Source organism: Phyllobates terribilis, unplaced genomic scaffold (assembly GCF_046119375.1).
Source record: "Phyllobates terribilis strain yellow unplaced genomic scaffold, ASM4611937v1 Scaffold_9__5_contigs__length_417890890, whole genome shotgun sequence".
In the NCBI taxonomy this organism is placed as follows: domain Eukaryota; kingdom Metazoa; phylum Chordata; class Amphibia; order Anura; family Dendrobatidae; genus Phyllobates; species Phyllobates terribilis.
Window position 1 is genome coordinate 55325415 of NW_027362769.1, and position 17951 is coordinate 55343365.

The 17951-nt window shown below is 40.9% G+C and overlaps 1 protein-coding gene across 1 annotated transcript in view; it reads right to left on the reverse strand.

The window, feature by feature from the left end:
- The window catches only part of LOC141161556 (aldehyde oxidase-like), a 151507-nt gene that overhangs the window by 56210 nt on the left and 77346 nt on the right, over window positions 1-17951 (reverse strand). The window contains exons 12-21 of the mRNA XM_073646514.1: window positions 17648-17741; window positions 14283-14392; window positions 13945-14129; window positions 13587-13749; window positions 13433-13507; window positions 11710-11879; window positions 10686-10812; window positions 10370-10492; window positions 5541-5637; window positions 2444-2568 (exon numbers count right to left, since the gene is read on the reverse strand). Coding sequence (XP_073502615.1) covers window positions 2444-2568; window positions 5541-5637; window positions 10370-10492; window positions 10686-10812; window positions 11710-11879; window positions 13433-13507; window positions 13587-13749; window positions 13945-14129; window positions 14283-14392; window positions 17648-17741 — 1269 coding nt within the window. The remainder of the gene's footprint in view (window positions 1-2443; window positions 2569-5540; window positions 5638-10369; window positions 10493-10685; window positions 10813-11709; window positions 11880-13432; window positions 13508-13586; window positions 13750-13944; window positions 14130-14282; window positions 14393-17647; window positions 17742-17951) is intronic.

Consider the following 17951-nt stretch of genomic DNA (forward strand, 5'->3'; position numbering starts at 1 on the left):
CATTCCAGCTGAAGCCAACGATCTCCTGAAATAAAAGAAAAATAATAAAGCAACATCATCCTTACCTTTCCATGGTTCCCATGACAGCTTCAGCTCTGCTACATCGAGATGACAGGCTGGACCGCAGCAGAACGCTGCCATCCAGCCTCTCATCCCGCAGACACTGAGAAGCGCAGGCTTGCTTGCGCTCCACAGTGTCTCTCTGTGAGGGCATCCAGATGAGCCGAGTTAATGTCCAATGAACTCGGCTCACCTCATGCACGTCACTGACAGCGTGGGAAAATTCTCCTGCACTCAGCGCTTCAGCGTGGGAGAATTCTCACACTGAAGCGCTGAGTGCAGGAGAATTCTCCCACGCTGTCAGTGACGTGCAGGAGGTGAGCTGAGTTCATTGGACATGAGCTCACCTTATGCACGTCACTGACAGCGTGGGAAAATTCTCCTGCACTCAGCGCTTCAGCGTGGGAGAATTCTCACGCTGAAGCGCTGAGTGCAGGAGAATTCTCCCACGCTGTCAGTGAAGTGCAGGAGGTGAGCTGAGTTCATTGGACATGAGCTCACCTTATGCACGTCACTGACAGCGTGGGAGAATTCTCCTGCACTCACCGCTTCAGCGTGAGAATTTTCCCACGCTGTCAGTGACGTGCATGAGGTGAGCCGAGTTCATTGGACATGAACTCGGCTCATCTGGATGTCGTCACAGAGAGACGCTGAGCAGCGCAAGCAAGCCTGCGCTTCTCAATGTCTGCGGGATGAGAGGCTGGATGGCAGCGTTCTGCTGCGGTCCAGCCTGTCATCTCGATGTAGCAGAGCTGAAGCTGTCGTGGGAACCATGGAAAGGTAAGGATGATGTTGGTTTATTATTTTTCTTTTATTGCAGGAGATCGTTGGCTTCAGCTGGAATGGGCGTGACAGTAAGTATGGTTTAATTTAGAACAATAAAGGATTGTGTCTTTATTTCAATTAAAGGACTTTATTCTGGGTGTTTGTGTTTTTTTTAACTTTGACTATGGGGTTAGTAATGGGGGTGTCTTATAGACGCCTCTCCATTACTAACCTGGGCTTGATGTCAGCTGGCATTATAAGCTGACATCAACCCCAACCCTATTACCCCCTGCCACCGCACCAGGGCAGCGTGGAAGAGCGAGGCTAAGTGCCAGAATTGGCGCATCCTATGAATGCGCCATTTCTGGGGCGGCTGACGGCTGGTGTTTCTAGCCTGGGAGGGGGCCAATATTCATGGCTCCCTTCCTGGGCTATTAATATCAGCCCCCAGCTGTCTGCCTAGCCTTTGCTAGCTATTAAATTAGGGGGGACCCCACGTCATTTTTTTTGGGGTGTCCCCCATTTTAATAGCTAGTAAAGGCTATGTATTCAGCTGGGGGCTGATATTAGTAGCCTGGGAAGCTCCGTGGGTATTACCCCCTTCCCAGGCTTCAAACATCTGCCCCAGCCGTCTGCTTAACCTCCGCTAGAGCCTAAAATTAAGGGGAACCCCACGCCAATTTTTTTAATAATAAATCCTTTATTTTAATACTAAATGACAAGTACAGTAACCAACACTATCACTGTACTTCATATATATGTGACTGACATGTTTCTATCTATCTAATCTATGTGTGAAGCTCTATTCTGTCTGTTATAAATTGTCGGGTACCGCTGCTGAATTGCCGGCCGGCTTTTTTAAAGAGACGGTGCATGAAAACACTATTATTTTTTTTGATAAATCCTTTACGCTAAATGACAAGTACAGTAAGCAACACTGTCACTGTACTTCGTATATATGTGGCTGACATGTTTCTATCTATCTAATCTATGTGTGAAGCTCTATTCTGTCTGTTATAAATTGTCGGGTACCGCTGTTGAATTGCCGGCCGGCTTTTTTAAAGAGACGGTGCATGAAAACACTATTATTTTTTTTGATAAATCCTTTACGCTAAATGACAAGTACAGTAAGCAACACTTTCACTGTACTTCGTATATATGTGGCTGACATGTTTCTATCTATCTAATCTATGTGTGATGCTCTATTCTTTCGGTTCTAAATTGTCGGGTACAGGTGTATGCCGCTGCTGAATTGCCGGCTTTTCATGTTTCACTGTTGGCACTGTTCCCATCGATTTGGGCAACCACTGTAATGCCACAACCACCATGGCTGTGGCATTACAGTGAGTGGCAGACAATCCCTGCATGATTGGTGCTCTAAATAGCGCCAGACATGCAGGACACGCTTTTGGTGCACGAACAGTTATCGAACATAACCTCGAACAGCCGAATTTTTTGCAAATCGTTCGGGTTCGTGGAACAACTCGAACACCGCCCAAAACAGCTCGAATTTGAGATTGGCGAACAGTTCTAGTCGAACACCGCTCATCTCTAGTTGTAACGTGGTTGCAATAAACAGTATGAGCAAACGTGGCAGGCCAGCTTAATGTTATTTCACCTGTGTATGGGTTGGATCTTGTGTTGCCAAATACACATCCATTTCTCCATCTTCTCCTTTAGGAACAACTCGGATACTCTGGGTTTCCATGTAGAAATGTTCCTGGCCACCCATGAAGACTTCTCCTGCAATGGTCACAAGAATGAGAAAAAAAACATTAAAGAGCATCTGTCACCAGGTTTTTACTATGTAATCTGGGAGCAGCATGATGTAGGGGCTGAGAGACTGATTCCAGTCACTTTCTAGGCTGTGTGTTGTTTAAAAAAAAAATCTGTTTTATCAGCAGTAAACTATCGCTGCAGGACTTGGTATCTCGTGCATCCTAGTCAACTGCTCTGTGTAACCACATGCCCCCATCAATGAATAGCAGCTTTCTGTCACAACACACACATTATCTGTCAATCAGTGGTGTGGGAGGGGATACACAGGGTTCTGCATTTAGAGCACTGCTACATCTGCAGCAGAGAAAACTACTCCACTCAGTTATCTAAGTGATACATTGCTAGAATCAGGGTCTCTGCCCCTATATCATGCTGCTGTCAGATGAGTTAGCAAAAACCTGGTAGCAGATTCCCTTTAAAGAGGTAGTCTCATCAAGACAATACATTTTCCAAATTTCATTCTGATGATAAATTAAAGTTCTGTGTCCAGCCTAAGGAAATCTGTGGCCGGACAGACATGCAGTAACACAATGGAAAATGTAATAAAGCATACTGGCCTTTTTATAAAATAGTCAACCATGTACAAGTTTGATCGGTCGGAACTAATAGAGTGAGAGCAGTGCTTTGCTCTGGCTCATAAAGTGGGTCCCTGGGATCGACCTCTTTTCTGACGTCTTGATGAGTCTCAAGGCCCAACATTCACATTAGACTGACATCAATGGGTTCAGCCGACACTATAATGTGTATGCGAGCTCGACAGATGATTGTCGAGGGAGATAAGACTCCAGCTTGTCCGATTACGGACTGCTGATCCTTTTGTTCTCTGAGAGATAAGTCACCACTAGAGCAGTCTGGATGTAGCTATCCAAAGCATATGGGGGGCTTAAAGGGAACCTGTCACCATGTAAAGGCAGTCCAATCTAAAGGCACCATAGTATAGTGCAGGAGGATCGAAATAGATTGATACATAATATTGTGAGAAAAGATTCAGTATAATCTGTGTTTTCATCATTTAATTCTCTGCTGTTTCAGGGTTTTTAGTCCAGTCGGCAGTCCTATGAGTGACTGACAGCAATCTCTGTATGCACACTTGTACAAAGAAAGCTGTCAATCACTGCTAGGACCGCCCACTGGACCCAAAATCCCAGAAAGAGCAGAGGTTTAAATAATTAAAACACAGGTAATACCAAATCTTTTCCCAAAAACCTATGTATAAATCTGATCTGCTCACCCTGCTCTTGAACATGATGCCTGCATTTTTATGGGGACAGGTTCCCTTTAAAACTGTTAATCAACAGAGGATTTTATGCTCTTGGAAATAGCATAATATTTTCATAAAGATCAAATTTCTTTGCAATAAGTTCTTTATATTTTCATAATAAACTATGCTGAGATTGTACATTGTTTACAGAACAGATTTTACTGATTTTTATATTGTGGTAAAAAAATGAAAAAAACTATTAAAAAAAAGGATCCCCTTTCTGATGGTTATACAAACGTATGAGCCACGTTGCAAGGCAGGGCCAGTGCGATAATTTAATAATTGTTTAGATTTCCGTGTACATTAGTTTTACATAGCATAAGTAGAGGACATTTCCACATCAGAACGTAGTTAGTACTACAAGGTACCTATTAAAGTGGTTATCTGGGCTAATGACATTGGTGACCTATCAACGAGACCCCTATACACATTAGAGCTGAATCTGCTGGTTTTGGCAGGATCGGCCGACTGTCTGTTTGGGAACTCTTCCCAGACAGATTATATCAGGTGGGGGAGAAGGGTTAAGTAGTTGGAAATCAATTTTCTATCCATTGTTTGGCAGGTAGATAAGCAGCTGGAGAAGATTTCTGGCAGCAGCTCTTGTTGAGCCGCAGATAGTGAAGACCCTTTGTTGGGAGAGTATTGAGTGGTGTATTACCATGTATTTTTCCTCTCTCTCTACCCCTTCTGGCCAGTAAACTTCCCCCCTCTGTCCACTATTGTTTCTACAGACAAACTGATAAAAAAATCAAGTAAAAATTAGTGAAAAAAAACCCAAAAAAGACAAAGAATTTTTAATATTAAAAATAAACTATTTTATTGAAAAAAATATATAAAACGCGTAATTCTACAAGTTAGCCAATAGATGGCACCAAATAGCAGAATTTAGAGAAGAAACATCAGTAACTAATAATCCTGAAAGCACGTGTAATAAATCATGCAGTAGTCTTATATTGCCCAATGAAGTACATGCAGCATTGTAATTTTTTTTGTTCAAAATAAATATGAGCAAAGAGGATTATAATTATTTTATCCTTATTTTATCTCACATTCCACCCCCCCATGAAGAAGCTGACGCGAAACGCGCATTGGGGTTATGCCCTACATCACCAGGTTGTACCTTACCTCTACTATATAATGTTTGCCTCTGTGTGTATGTGTATATTTCACTCTGTGATAGCAGTATATTGTATATTTATGAATTGCACTATGCTAAACCACTTTTTCCTGCACAAGCACTTTCTGGATCTGGATTTGTATATGTACAACATGTGGTGGATTAGTTAAATAGGTTGTTTAGGATAAAATAATTTAACTCCTCTTTTCTACTAATTGATATTTTGCAGGACCATCTGTCCGCTCTATTGTTTGTACTGTATTGATGTGGCTTCTTGCAATCGATAAATATGGATAATTATCCTTTTAGAGTGTTAAACTAAAACTCTCCTCACCTTGGCAAAGGTTTTGGTTCTCCCAGTGTGTGCAGGCATCTCTGCATTTTTTCCCTTTGTTTTTAAATTTTGTTGATTTTTTTGTATGTACAAATAAAGGTATATATTTGTTGATTTGATATGGCTTAAACTTCCCATTCTTATTAGGCTATATTGTGATTTTTGGAAGTGCCAATATATTGTTGGACCATTAATTGGTATATATATATTAGTGGTATCCATACCTTCATGCACCTGATCAGCTGTTTGAAATGCTTCTTCCAAGTTTCCCACCTCCAATTGTCTTTGTGGTTGATAGAATGAATTATTATTAATGGCTTCCTACAGTAAAAAAAATAAAAAAAAAATAAAAATGTACCACTACATATGGAACATCTACAGCCAAAGTTGAACTGACAAGCTATGTATGTTTAAAGGGAATCTGTCAGTCCCTGGGCGATATCAGACCTCTACTATGGCCATACAGGGTATAGAAAAGTAAATCTATACATACAGTACAGACCAAAAGTTTGGACACACCTCATTTAAAGATTTTTCTGTATTTTCATGACTATGAAAATTGTACATTCACACTGAAGGCATCAAAACTATGAATTAACACATGTGGAATTATATACTTAACAAAAAAGTGTGAAACAACTGAAAATATGTCTTATATTCTAGGTTCTTCAAAGTAGCCACCTTTTGCTTTGATGACTGCTTTGCACACTCTTGGCATTCTCTTGATGAGCTTCAAGAGGTAGTCACCGGAAATGGTTTTTCAACAATCTTGAAGGAGTTCCCAGAGATGCTTAGCACTTGTTGGCCCTTTTGCCTTCACTCTGTGGTCCAGCTCACCCCAAACCATCTCGATTGGGTTCAGGTCTGGTGACTGTGGAGGCCAGGTCATCTGGCGTAGCACCCCATCACTCTCCTTCTTGGTCAAATAGCCCTTACACAGCCTGGAGGTGTGTTTGGGGTCATTGTCCTGTTGAAAAATAAATGATGGTCCAACTAAACGCAAACCGGATGGAATAGCATGCCGCTACAAGATGCTGTGGTAGCCATGCTGGTATAGTATGCCTTCAATTTTGAATAAATCCCCAACAGTGTCACCAGCAAAGCACCCCCACACCATCACACCTCCTCCTCCATGCTTCACGGTGGGAACCAGGCATGTAGAGTCTATCCGTTCACCTTTTCTGCGTCGCACAAAGACACGGTGGTTGGAACCAAAGATCTCAAATTTGGACTCATCAGACCAAAGCACAGATTTCCACTGGTCTAATGTCCATTCCTTGTGTTCTTTAGCCCAAACAAGTCTCTTCTGCTTGTTGCCTGTCCTTAGCAGTGGTTTCCTAGCAGCTATTTTACCATGAAGGCCTGCTGCACAAAGTCTCCTCTTAACAGTTGTTGAAGAGATGTGTCTGCTGCTAGAACTCTGTGTGGCATTGACCTGGTCTCTAATCTGAGCTGCTGTTAACCTGCGATCTCTGAGGCTGGTGACTCGGATAAACTTATCATGAGAAGCAGAGGTGACTCTTGGTCTTCCTTTCCTGGGGCGGTCCTCATGTGAACCAGTTTCTTTGTAGCGCTTGATGGGTTTTGCAACTGCACTTGGGGACACTTTCAAAGTTTGCCCAATTTTTTGGACTGACTGACCTTCATTTCTTAAAGTAATGATGGCCACTCGTTTTTCTTTACTTAGCTGCTTTTTTCTTGCCATAATACAAATTCTAACAGTCTATTCAGTAGGACTATCAGCTGTGTATCCACCAGACTTCTGCACAACACAACTGATGGTCGCAACCCCATTTATAAGGCAAGAAATCCCACTTATTTAACCTGACAGGGCACACCTGTGAAGTGAAAACCATTTCCGGTGACTACCTCTTGAAGCTCATCAAGAGAATGCCAAGAGTGTGCAAAGCAGTCATCAAAGCAAAAGGTGGCTACTTTGAAGAACCTAGAATATAAGACATATTTTCAGTTGTTTCACACTTTTTTGTTAAGTATATAATTCCACATGTGTTAATTCATAGTTTTGATGCCTTCAGTGTGAATGTACAATTTTCATAGTCATGAAAATACAGAAAAATCTTTAAATGAGAAGGTGCGTCCAAACTTTTGGTCTGTACGGTATCTGTATGGCCCATAGTAGAGGTTTGATTGCAGGGAAAAGTGTTTTTGTCACTGGCGCGCCCCCTGGGTCGTGGGGTGCTCGGTAGCCAGGCCGGTCGTTGCTACGGAAGATATCACAGTGGCAGTGACCCGGTCCGTGACCCAGGGTGGTCAATAAAAGGGGTTATTATAGAAAGGGGATTATAGTTTTTATGTTTAATGTTCGTGACGCCACCTGTGGTATGCGGCCATATGGAGCCGCGGCTGCGGAACAGGTCCTCTGGAGCTGTTGGTAATGCAGCAGAGTTGGTTCAGCTCTCCACAAGTAGAGCTAAGCTCCAGGGCGGTGCTGTGATGGTTAATGATGAGGTAGCTGTTGTTGTGCAGTGTAGTGCAGGTGATGGCGCAGATAATAATTCTAGGACACAGTGGTGTGCAGTCTTCAAGGTTTACTCACAGTTTTTGAACTCCAGGTTACCAGTACTAGAGTAACCTCCCACGTCGTCCTGCGTTCACCAAGGAAGGGGTTCAGCAATCTCTCAAGTAACTCAGGAGTACTTAAAAGGGACCCCGTTCTATGTGCCTTCCTCGGTCGTCTTCCTGCGCTGGCTCTCACCCTCCTGCCCTGCGCCTCACAATCAGTGTCCCAAGCCGGTAGCCTTTTCGGCGGTTTAGTTGCAGCAATTAGCAGCTACACCCTGAAAGTGCAGAAGCCTCCAGTTTCTAGCTGAGCCTTGTAGTTCTCCACTAGTTTAGGGGCTGGTCCCCTCTGCAGCCTGATCCCTCCACGTCCTGGTAGATTCGGGTGCATGGGTGGCATCCGCACTTCCCGTGCCCCTGGGATCCCCTCACTCCTGGAGCCTTCCTCCGCTCCCTTCCTCTTCAGCCTTTCCTCCTGGGCCTCTCAACTCAGGCCCGCTCCTCCTGAGCAGAGCTCCTGCAGAGCTCCTGCTCCTCTCACTGTCCTCCTCTGACTGAACTCACTCTCTCAAGATGGCTCCCCTTTTTATACTCTTGCTGAAGAGCTCCCCTGTTCTTCCTCCACCCACACCCACTACATGGTTCCACCCTCCAGCTAGGGACCAAGGACTGTGCTCTCCCTTAGGAGCAATCTCGCCCTTCCCTCCTGAAGTGTAATGGATGCAAGTGTGTGGGTGCCGGGTAGTACACCATCCTTACCTGAAAGTGAGATACCACACCTCTGGGTGAGATGCAGTACCTCTGTGGCGACTGAACCCTCAGGGGCGCCACATCACCTCTGTTTTCCATAGGCTTGGTGTCAGGGGGACGCCAAGAAGTCCCCACCTTTTAACTTAATTTCCATATCCCCCCTCCCCTGCACGTCACAGGGCCCTGTGACGTGCAGTTCCCAACCGGATCCTGCGCCTGTGCAATTTACCTTGGGCGGAAGGCACAGTAATCCCTGCGTCTGTGTAACCTTGTGCAGCAGGGAACTTGTGCGCAGCCGCTGGGAAGGTAGAGCGACTCACCGGCGCTTGCGCACAAGTTTCCTGCTCCACAAGGCTACACAGATGGCAGGTATTACTGCGCCTTCCGCACAAGGTAAACTGCGCAGGCGCGGGATCCGGCTGGGAAATGCAGGGGAGGAGGGGATATGGAAATTAAGTTAACAGGCGGGGATTTCTTGGCGTCCCCCGGACGCAAAGCTTGACAGAACTAATTTAATAAAAAGGTATTTCACAGCAAGCAGACCTCTAATATGGGACATGCAGGTATGTAGAGATTTACATTTCTATCACCTGTATGCCCATACTAGAGGTCTGAAAGGTGCCAGGGGTTGACAGATTCCCTTTAAAACTAATGAATAGTTTTACATATATTCCTATGTTGTTATTAATAATGCCTGCAATGTAGTTCTATGTATGGAACTGTTAGGTGGCTGAGCATGCATAGTCACTCCTTCAGTCGCTGTAGCTGTGCCATTTTCCTGGCTGGCCCTCTTGTAGTGCAGTAAAAAGCTGCGGGTATTATGTACAGCAGCAGGACGGAGGGATAACTTATTACAGCAAAGTGCAGATACCGTGACAGAAGACACTTGGCTGAGCACGCACTGTCAATCTGTCATGGCAGCTGCACTCAGCAGTAAAACTGGATTCCTCCGTCCCGGCCGGATCTTTACATACAACCTCCAGCTTTTTACTGCACCAGAAGAGCCAGCCAGGATGGAAAATGTACTTTTCAGTTGAGCACATCTAAAGTAATAAATTGACGGCACATGTTCAGCTCTCTAATAACATATACATACACAGAACCACTTTGCAGGCATTATTAATATTATTACTAACACTCTTGGGAATCATCCTTATGATAAAACATAAATATCTTGATAATCATGCATTAGTTTTAATATATACAGTATATACAGAAAAAAGCTCAAAAATACAGCTTTCTTGATAACTAAATATAAATATGATGGTAGTACAACCCTTTTACTGTTCCCATCTGCTACATGAGATATTAATCTCAGTAGGCTCGATTGTATAAGACCCTTCAGATTTTTAAGTTTGATGAATTACTTACAATGGCCAAATATAAAAGTGATTGTTATTACTGACAAGTTTAAAAATACAAAATCCAGTTTGAAATATTTGTGAGAATTCTTTAGAAGGTTGGCTAAGGACAAAAGGCTAGTTTTCTTGTGTCTATGCCAAAATGAAAAAAAAAAAGTTTATTCCTGATTTTTTAAAGCAGATTTGTCAGCATAATATACTGCCAAATACACAATGGGGAAGGAGTAGAACGAGGATCGGTGTTCCCCTCACGAATGCAGTGAACCATGAGTCTGCTGTATTCTGTGTTAGGTCCTATCATTCCTTTCTATGACCGACAGGAGTGTGGCCACCATTTGGGAGAACATTTAAACAGTGGTTAATATTTTCTAGCCTACAGTCGTTCTTCATTCCTAGTATTCAAACCCTGAAAGATAACATACCTCAATAGTCAGAATAACTGGCTCCAAATTCTCATAGATAATATTGACTTTGGCCGCTGCTTTCTTAGCTTGGACCGGAGTGGTGGCCAACACTGCACAGATAATCTGACCCACGCACAGCACCTGCGAGGCAGAAAGATGTTTAAGGTACATCTGGAAGTCTCAATTTATTTGTAAAAATGGAAAAAAAAGTACAAATGATGAATTTAACACACAATTCATGAGTAAAGTGAAGTGAATAGTCCAGCTCACAATATGGTTGCTTCTGGTAGATGCTGGTGACGGTTATTAAAGAACAAACCCTGAAGCATTTTACCTCTCCACGCGCCATTATTGAAACTGTTCCATCATCGAGTGTACACTCATTGGTGCCAGGAAAGTCGTCTGCTGTTATAATATCTACTACCCCTGGCTGGGCTAGAGCTTCTGAAAAGTCCATAGATCTGCAAATTAGAAAAATAACATGTTCATGTGCAGTTTTTTAGAATCCACCATAAAGGAGCATATTATTGAGAACTAGGACACTGCCAGAGCCCTCTAGTATTACTCCTATCCCTCAAAAACAAGGGATCGGCATGCTGAAATACAAAATGTCTTGTCCTTCTTCACCCCCCAATATCTGTCATCAGGAAGAACTCGCACATATTAGGTAATCTGCCGATATTAAGTAATCTGTGGTAATCTACCTAGTAAATCCAGATTTATCTACTATGTGTGGCCACCTTTAGGCCTTACTCTATTAAGTGTGGCTACCTTTAGGCCTCACTCTATTATGTGTGGCTACTTTTAGGCCTCACAGGGACAATAATGTAGACAAATGCTAAAATTAGGAAATTCACAATTGCTAACACTAATTTTATTCACTTACAAAAAATATCACCACTGTATCAGGTGCCCCTATGACTCTTGGGCATGGAAATTGTCCAGTTCCAAATTTACATTAATTCCAGATTTGCAAGATCTGATCTGTTATCAAATCAGAACAAATCGGATTGTTTAGAAATCATTATTTAAAACGTTGAATGAAAAATGTTTAGTAATTTATGTCTTGTTAATTGAACCTAGTGCAGTCATATAAAACACTGTAAAAGGGAATCTGTCAGCAGCTTTGTACGTGCGCTCAGTGCAGAGACCAGAGTACATTTCACAGCTAGGGTCCATATGTATTTTAGCAAATGTTAGAATGAGACATTTTTTTAAATAATAATTTAAATAATTAGAAAAAAATCTTATTTACATAAAACTTCTATATTTCCAACTTACAACTTTATAATGTGGTCTCCTAACAATGGAAATCATATACACATATGTGTAACACCAAACTGGAATTTCTAACTTACACAATCTTTGCGTGAGCTCTAGAGCTGGTGACTATTCTCAAATACAATTCTCCATCAACAGCGGGCATGTCATCTGTGTAAATGGCTTCCCCTGTGGCGTGTTTGAGCCCAGACCTATGCACAATAGGTCGTCCAACAGGGTCACGATCAGGCTGATCTTCAGGTACATTCTGGTAAAATTAAATAAAGTTTCCTAAACTTTATAAAATGTAAATTTTCTATTATGTTGAATTAACACAATTAAAAATGTAACATAAAATTGTAAATCATTTAAAACTTAGTTTTATGGTGCTATATAATCAGAAATGCAGAATTTTACATAAATCAATTTTAATTATAAACCTGTTGAAAAAAAGTAACTCAAGAAAAACTCCTCCCATCAACATTTTTATCATCTTAATATATTGCAATCATGATATTATATAGCACTGTGTACTTACAATTGCTCATTTTTCCCTTTCTACTCAGCTAATTCTTCTCTTTCCCATTAGGTCTATGGCATCACTTGATTAAAACTGACTAGCTGAATTCTTCTAAGCTCTATGATGTACAAACAGGAAGTCAACTGTCCCTGCATGAGTCATGAGTCACTGCAAAAGTCTTTGGCAGGGGAGGAGAGAGAAGCTGGGTCAGGAGTTGAAGAGGGGAATGATAAATGCAGGGAAAAGAGACTCCCTGTTTCTACATAGAGCTGAGAAAAGAGAAGAATTAGCTGGGTAGAAAGGCAAAATGATCAATTGCAAGTACACAGTGCTATATAATATGATGACTGCAATATATTAAGAGGATAAAAACTTTGATGGAAGTGTGACTTTTTAAAGAATGTGCAACTCATGTTGCTGAAAGTTGCAAAAAGTTGTAAACAAAAATAAAGTGCATTTATGATTTTGGGCAAAATTCATTAACCTCATGCGCTATGCTGAAGAAGTTGGCGCAAAAAATGTCAGCAAATGCCACTAAACAAAAAAAAAATAAAAGGGACCAAGAAATTACAAATGATTAATTGGGCACTTTGATTGTTTTAGTTTGTACTGGATTTAATAAAGTAGCATTCTAAAATTACTTAGTGGTTTTGTTGGGCTTATTGGTAAATTAGGCAGATTTATCAGACAGCATGAAGCACTGTATATGATGTATGGTATATCTGGGGCAGTTTTAAAACTATCTAGTTTAAATCTGCACTGTCTGAGAATTAGAATATATACATAAATCTACCTCTTATCAAACAAGGCACAAAAAGTATGTAAAGCACATGATAGATATGATGCAATGCAGGAGACAATTTAGCTTAGTAATTATGCCCCAGTGCGTTTATTTAAGCCATTGATACCCACTTGGTGCGTTTTGGGTTCTGTGTTTTTTTTGTCTATTCCCATAGGCTACTCAATAGGACTTAAAATTCACGTGGAACAATTGCATATTAAAATGTCTTATTAAAAATTGTCTGAAAAATCCTAAAGATAAAAAAATGACATGAAAATTGTGTTTTTTTTTAAGGAATCCTATTTTCAGTAATTATATTGTAAAATCAGGACTGTTTTGTGCCTTTGTGAATCTAATTGGATTAACCAAGAATTGAACATGATATGTTTAAGCCACAGGCAATGAGAAAATACCTAGCTATCGCCATACAGTACGTAATCGTCTTATTAGCTAATCCTCGGTTTCTTTACACTTTGTTCAGATTTCACAATAATCCTCTTCATTTCTCACACGTATTTACCTGGTAAGTCTGAATGTGTTCGGAAGGTGTCGAATCAAACTTTTTTAAAGCACTAATGTCTGGATTATTAGGCTCCTGTAAGAGATCGTGAACTAGGTAAGATTCAGAAATTTGCCAAGAATGCTGATACAATAGTATATGAAAAGACTCGTACCAACGGGTTCAGTGTCTGCAGCACCTCCAGGAAGAACTTGAAGAGGAAGCTGATAATCAATGTTCTCTTATACTCCACCATCCCACCAGGAGCAGACGGATTTATGCGATTCTCATCCAGAATAGACTTGCAGGCCTCACCCAGCATATCCTCATCCCAGTGCCTAGAATATGCCATAATCATGAGTACGACATAGAGTACAATCACAAATAATGTAAATCCTCCTATTTCTTTTTCATGAAAGTGTGAAGCAGTGTCTTATTCGCAGATATGCAAGGCTCACTTAATCAGGAGACTTGACGTGTACTCAAAAATTAAATATGTCTTTTACAACTGGGGCACCTTTACAAGTACTTACTTTCCAAGTAACCGCTGACAAGTTTCCTTTGCACACACAGTCGTTGCCCCCACTCCTCCGTAGAATATACGAATGTTTTTAATAATGTCAGTGTTTTCTTCAAACTGAACTTTCATTCCAGCAACGACAATGGGCAAGGCATTTTCTTGACGTTGGGCTTGTCTTATAGCCAGCACATGATCCCCCTGATGTAACAAAATAGTAGTGTAATATGGAAGTCAAGTTACACATTGATATGTATCGATAATGGCTGGCAAAGTAGTAGGATTCGTTGGGTTACTTTACTTTGCAACAAACTCATATATAAAGAATAGTCTCGAAAAAGAAACTGAACATACTTTCTTGGAATATGGTATATGCACAGACAGCAAGATTTCTTCAGGCTTAGGGAATGAGGTTCCTGATGTCGCAAAAAAAGACTCATCTAAAGGAACTTGTCTGGTGCCATCTGTTAGAAAAGACATGGTTTATACATTTTTTTAGGATACAATATGAAATAAAAAAAAGTCTTTTCAGTTAATATTGAGTAGCTGAATCGTGGGTTAACAATTCGTTTTTGATCCCCACTTTATTAGCCTAGACTATATATTGTGAAATAATTATTAAATTGTTGATTTTTTACAAACACTAGATGGTGTTTGATAGAAATGTCTGAGTTTAAAGAGGTTTTCCGATGCATAAAAAATGTACCACGTGGCCAAATAAAAAAATAACTCGCACTCATTGTCAATTCCTCACAGTGTTTCATTGGTCCTGCAGTGATAGCATTCCAACTATGCCTCATGACCACTGCAGTCAATCACTGGCCTCAGTGGTCTTATGTCAATGGTACTACCATCACAGCTGAGTGCAGTGACTGCCTGCAGTGGTCACAGGAGCATAGTCATCACTGCTGGACAAGTGAAAAACCATCAGGGACCATGTGAGTGCCTGCATTGGTGCAATGGGTATTTGTAACACTTTAAGAGTATGTGCACACAATGTCTTTTTCAGGTTGAGAAAGAATGAAAACATGCCTAAAAGAATACACATAAGCATAACAATGTAAAAACGACTTGCTGTTTATATAGTCTATATTTTTTTAACCGCTGCAGGTTTCCAAAGCTGCGAAGCTGTTAAAGTAAGTGACTGGTCCATTTTTCTGGCGACTTTCGCTTGGAAACCGCTCATTGTAAATACATAAAATTATAGAAAAACGGTCTGGAGGCAAAGCCACCATCAAAGGTATCAGAAAAGATGCTACAAGAAAAACAACGTCAGTGTTTTGTTCCTGAAGCATCTGTTGCAAGAAAAACTCAGATCAGTGATTAACATATATACTTATAATCCATATACATAGCATATACAGTATATGGATTTTAAAAACTGATATTTCACCCATGTGTGGGAAAAAAGATATGATATATAAAGTCTCAATCATTTACTTGATAGTAAATCGTCCTTTGGAAGAACCAATGGTGAAACACACATCGTGCGCTAAAAAACATCTCAAGCGTGTAAGATAGCAGGAGGTAAGGTCCTGAATGGCGGATATGTGCCTCCGAGGTGGTTGGCCTCAGTAATGTAAAAATGTGTACCAGTAACACTAGGTTACTGAGAGGGTTAAAGAAGCACTCCAAACAAAGTTTTTAGTGTGTCGGAAGGGAGATATGGAACATGGAAACATGAAAGTTTCTCTTGCACATTAGGTGCAGAGAGGGTTAACGAGCCAGGTTTACAAGCACATGTTTTTAGTGGATGGCAAAGTACAGGGCAGGAAGCCATCCACCATATCTCCAATCCAGGGAGTGGTCTGGGCTTTAAATAGCCAGCCTTTACACTCAGGTGTGGTCAGTGTCTGGAGAAACCTGCTCCAGAGAGGAGCTTGCATGTGTTGTACTGAACCGTGAGTGACTAACCCTGAGTGGCCGGACCCCTGTACTGCAACTTTGTATTTTGTTTGCCAATTTTAGCCGAATGGGCCGTTGTTTTTTTTATGGACTCCAGGTTAGTTTATGATGCCTAATAAACTAACCAGATATTTAAAGAGACAGTGTCCTGTGCCTACCTCCATGTACAGTCAAGCTTGTCGCTGTACTACAGTACTTACAATTGCTCATTTTGCCTTTCTACCCAGTTAATTCTTCTCTTTTCCATTAGGTCTATGACATCACATGATTAAAAACTGACTAGCTGAATCCTTCTAAGCTCTATGTAGAAACAGGAGGTCATTTTTGCCTGTATGAGTCTTGAGTCACTGCAAAAGTCCCTCGCAGGGGGAGGAGGGAGCAACTGGGTTGAAGAGGGGAATGATAAATGCAGGGAAAAGAGACTTCCTGTTTCTACATAGAGCAGAGAAAATAGAAGAATTAGCTGTGTAGAAATGCAAAATGAGCACTTGTAAGTACACAGTGCTATATAATATGATGATTTCTATATATTAAGAGGATAAAAACTTTGATGAGAGTGCTTCTTTAATTTGGCTGGATTTTTGGTCCCGGAATTAAGAGCAACCAAATGAGGCTGGGTGAAAAAAAAGGTTGTTCCCATAATCCAGCCCAGGGTTTACAGGCATAATGACAGCAGCTAAGTTAGCTCGGCAGTGTGGAGTCTGGGCTAGAGCTGAACAAAAGTGTGTTTGGCTGGTGAACGCGATTAAACTGCTAGAGCTGCTACAGTCTGAAATACCGAGATTGGTGAGGCTGCTATATTTACCTTGTTTCATTGTACCTAAAGAAAGGACTACTTATGTTATGTATTTGTACTGAAGGAAGGCTGTTTTCATTTTCGAACTATAAAGTTTATGATGGACAATAAAACTGATGCCGTTAGAAATAAAAACCCTGTATCCAAGCGGCTACCACAGAGCTGAAACCCTACAAGTGCAATGAGGTATAAGTGAGTTAATACCAGTAAAAGCCTTCAAGCAAAGTCAAATATCAGTGAATCCTATATGGGCTTATTGGTCCTTCATTGATAAGGAAAGTACAAATTACATATTGTAAAAAGAATCAATAAATCACTCGACACACGTTTCGCCATGGCTTCTTCAAATGGGCAAATTCCTTTTAAGTCAATGATTGACGCTTTTTATACTATATCTCTTTTCCCACACAAGGGTGAAATATCAGTTTTCCTCTAGGAAATCCTTGTTTATATTGTACGCCATTATGCATATTTGAACATTGACTGTATAATTTGAACATCATAGTGATCTGAACCATTACCACTTGTATATTTATTTATTTATTTTATTCACTTATATAGCGCCATTAGTTCCCCAGCGCTTTAGTGACATTATGGGCACTGTCCCCATTGGGACTCACAATCTAAATTCCCTATCACTATGTCTTTGGAGTGTGGGAGGAAACCGGAGAACCCGGGGGAAACCCACGCAAACACGGGGAGAACATACAAACTCCTTACAGATGTTGTCCTTGGTGAGATTTGTCAAAATGTTCAATATGCCTTCCCTTGTATAATTGCAAAATTCATAAAAATGTTAATCACCGATCCTAGATGTATTACCCCATCTTTTTTTATCTTCTCTGGTACATTTTCACAAGTAATCATCCACTTTTTATAATGTATATTTCAATGTGACTAATAAAGTTTATAAAAGCATTTACTAATACAGACATGTCAGAGCTGGGAGGTTTACTGTAATGACAGCATACTACAAGAATTAAATCACATCCCCATGGAATTTCATGTGCTGAAGTACCTTTGGATGCCAGGTTTAGTACACAACCTCCTACAGCCAGAACTGGGTTTAGATCAGATGTTGTAGCCCGGCTAATGATGTTTCCTCCCAAAGACTGAAAGAAATAAATGAGATTTAGAGCCCAATTCATTAATGCATTTTTGCCCGTTTTTTATGTAAATTAAATACCTCTTAATTGGTGATTTTTTGATTAGTGACAAATTCACTAAATGATTTGCGCATTGTCTTTGAGGTTTAGTTAGTTTTCTGATTTTTACATCATTGTGGCTTTTGCAAATGGTTTAGATCGATTCATCAAATGCAA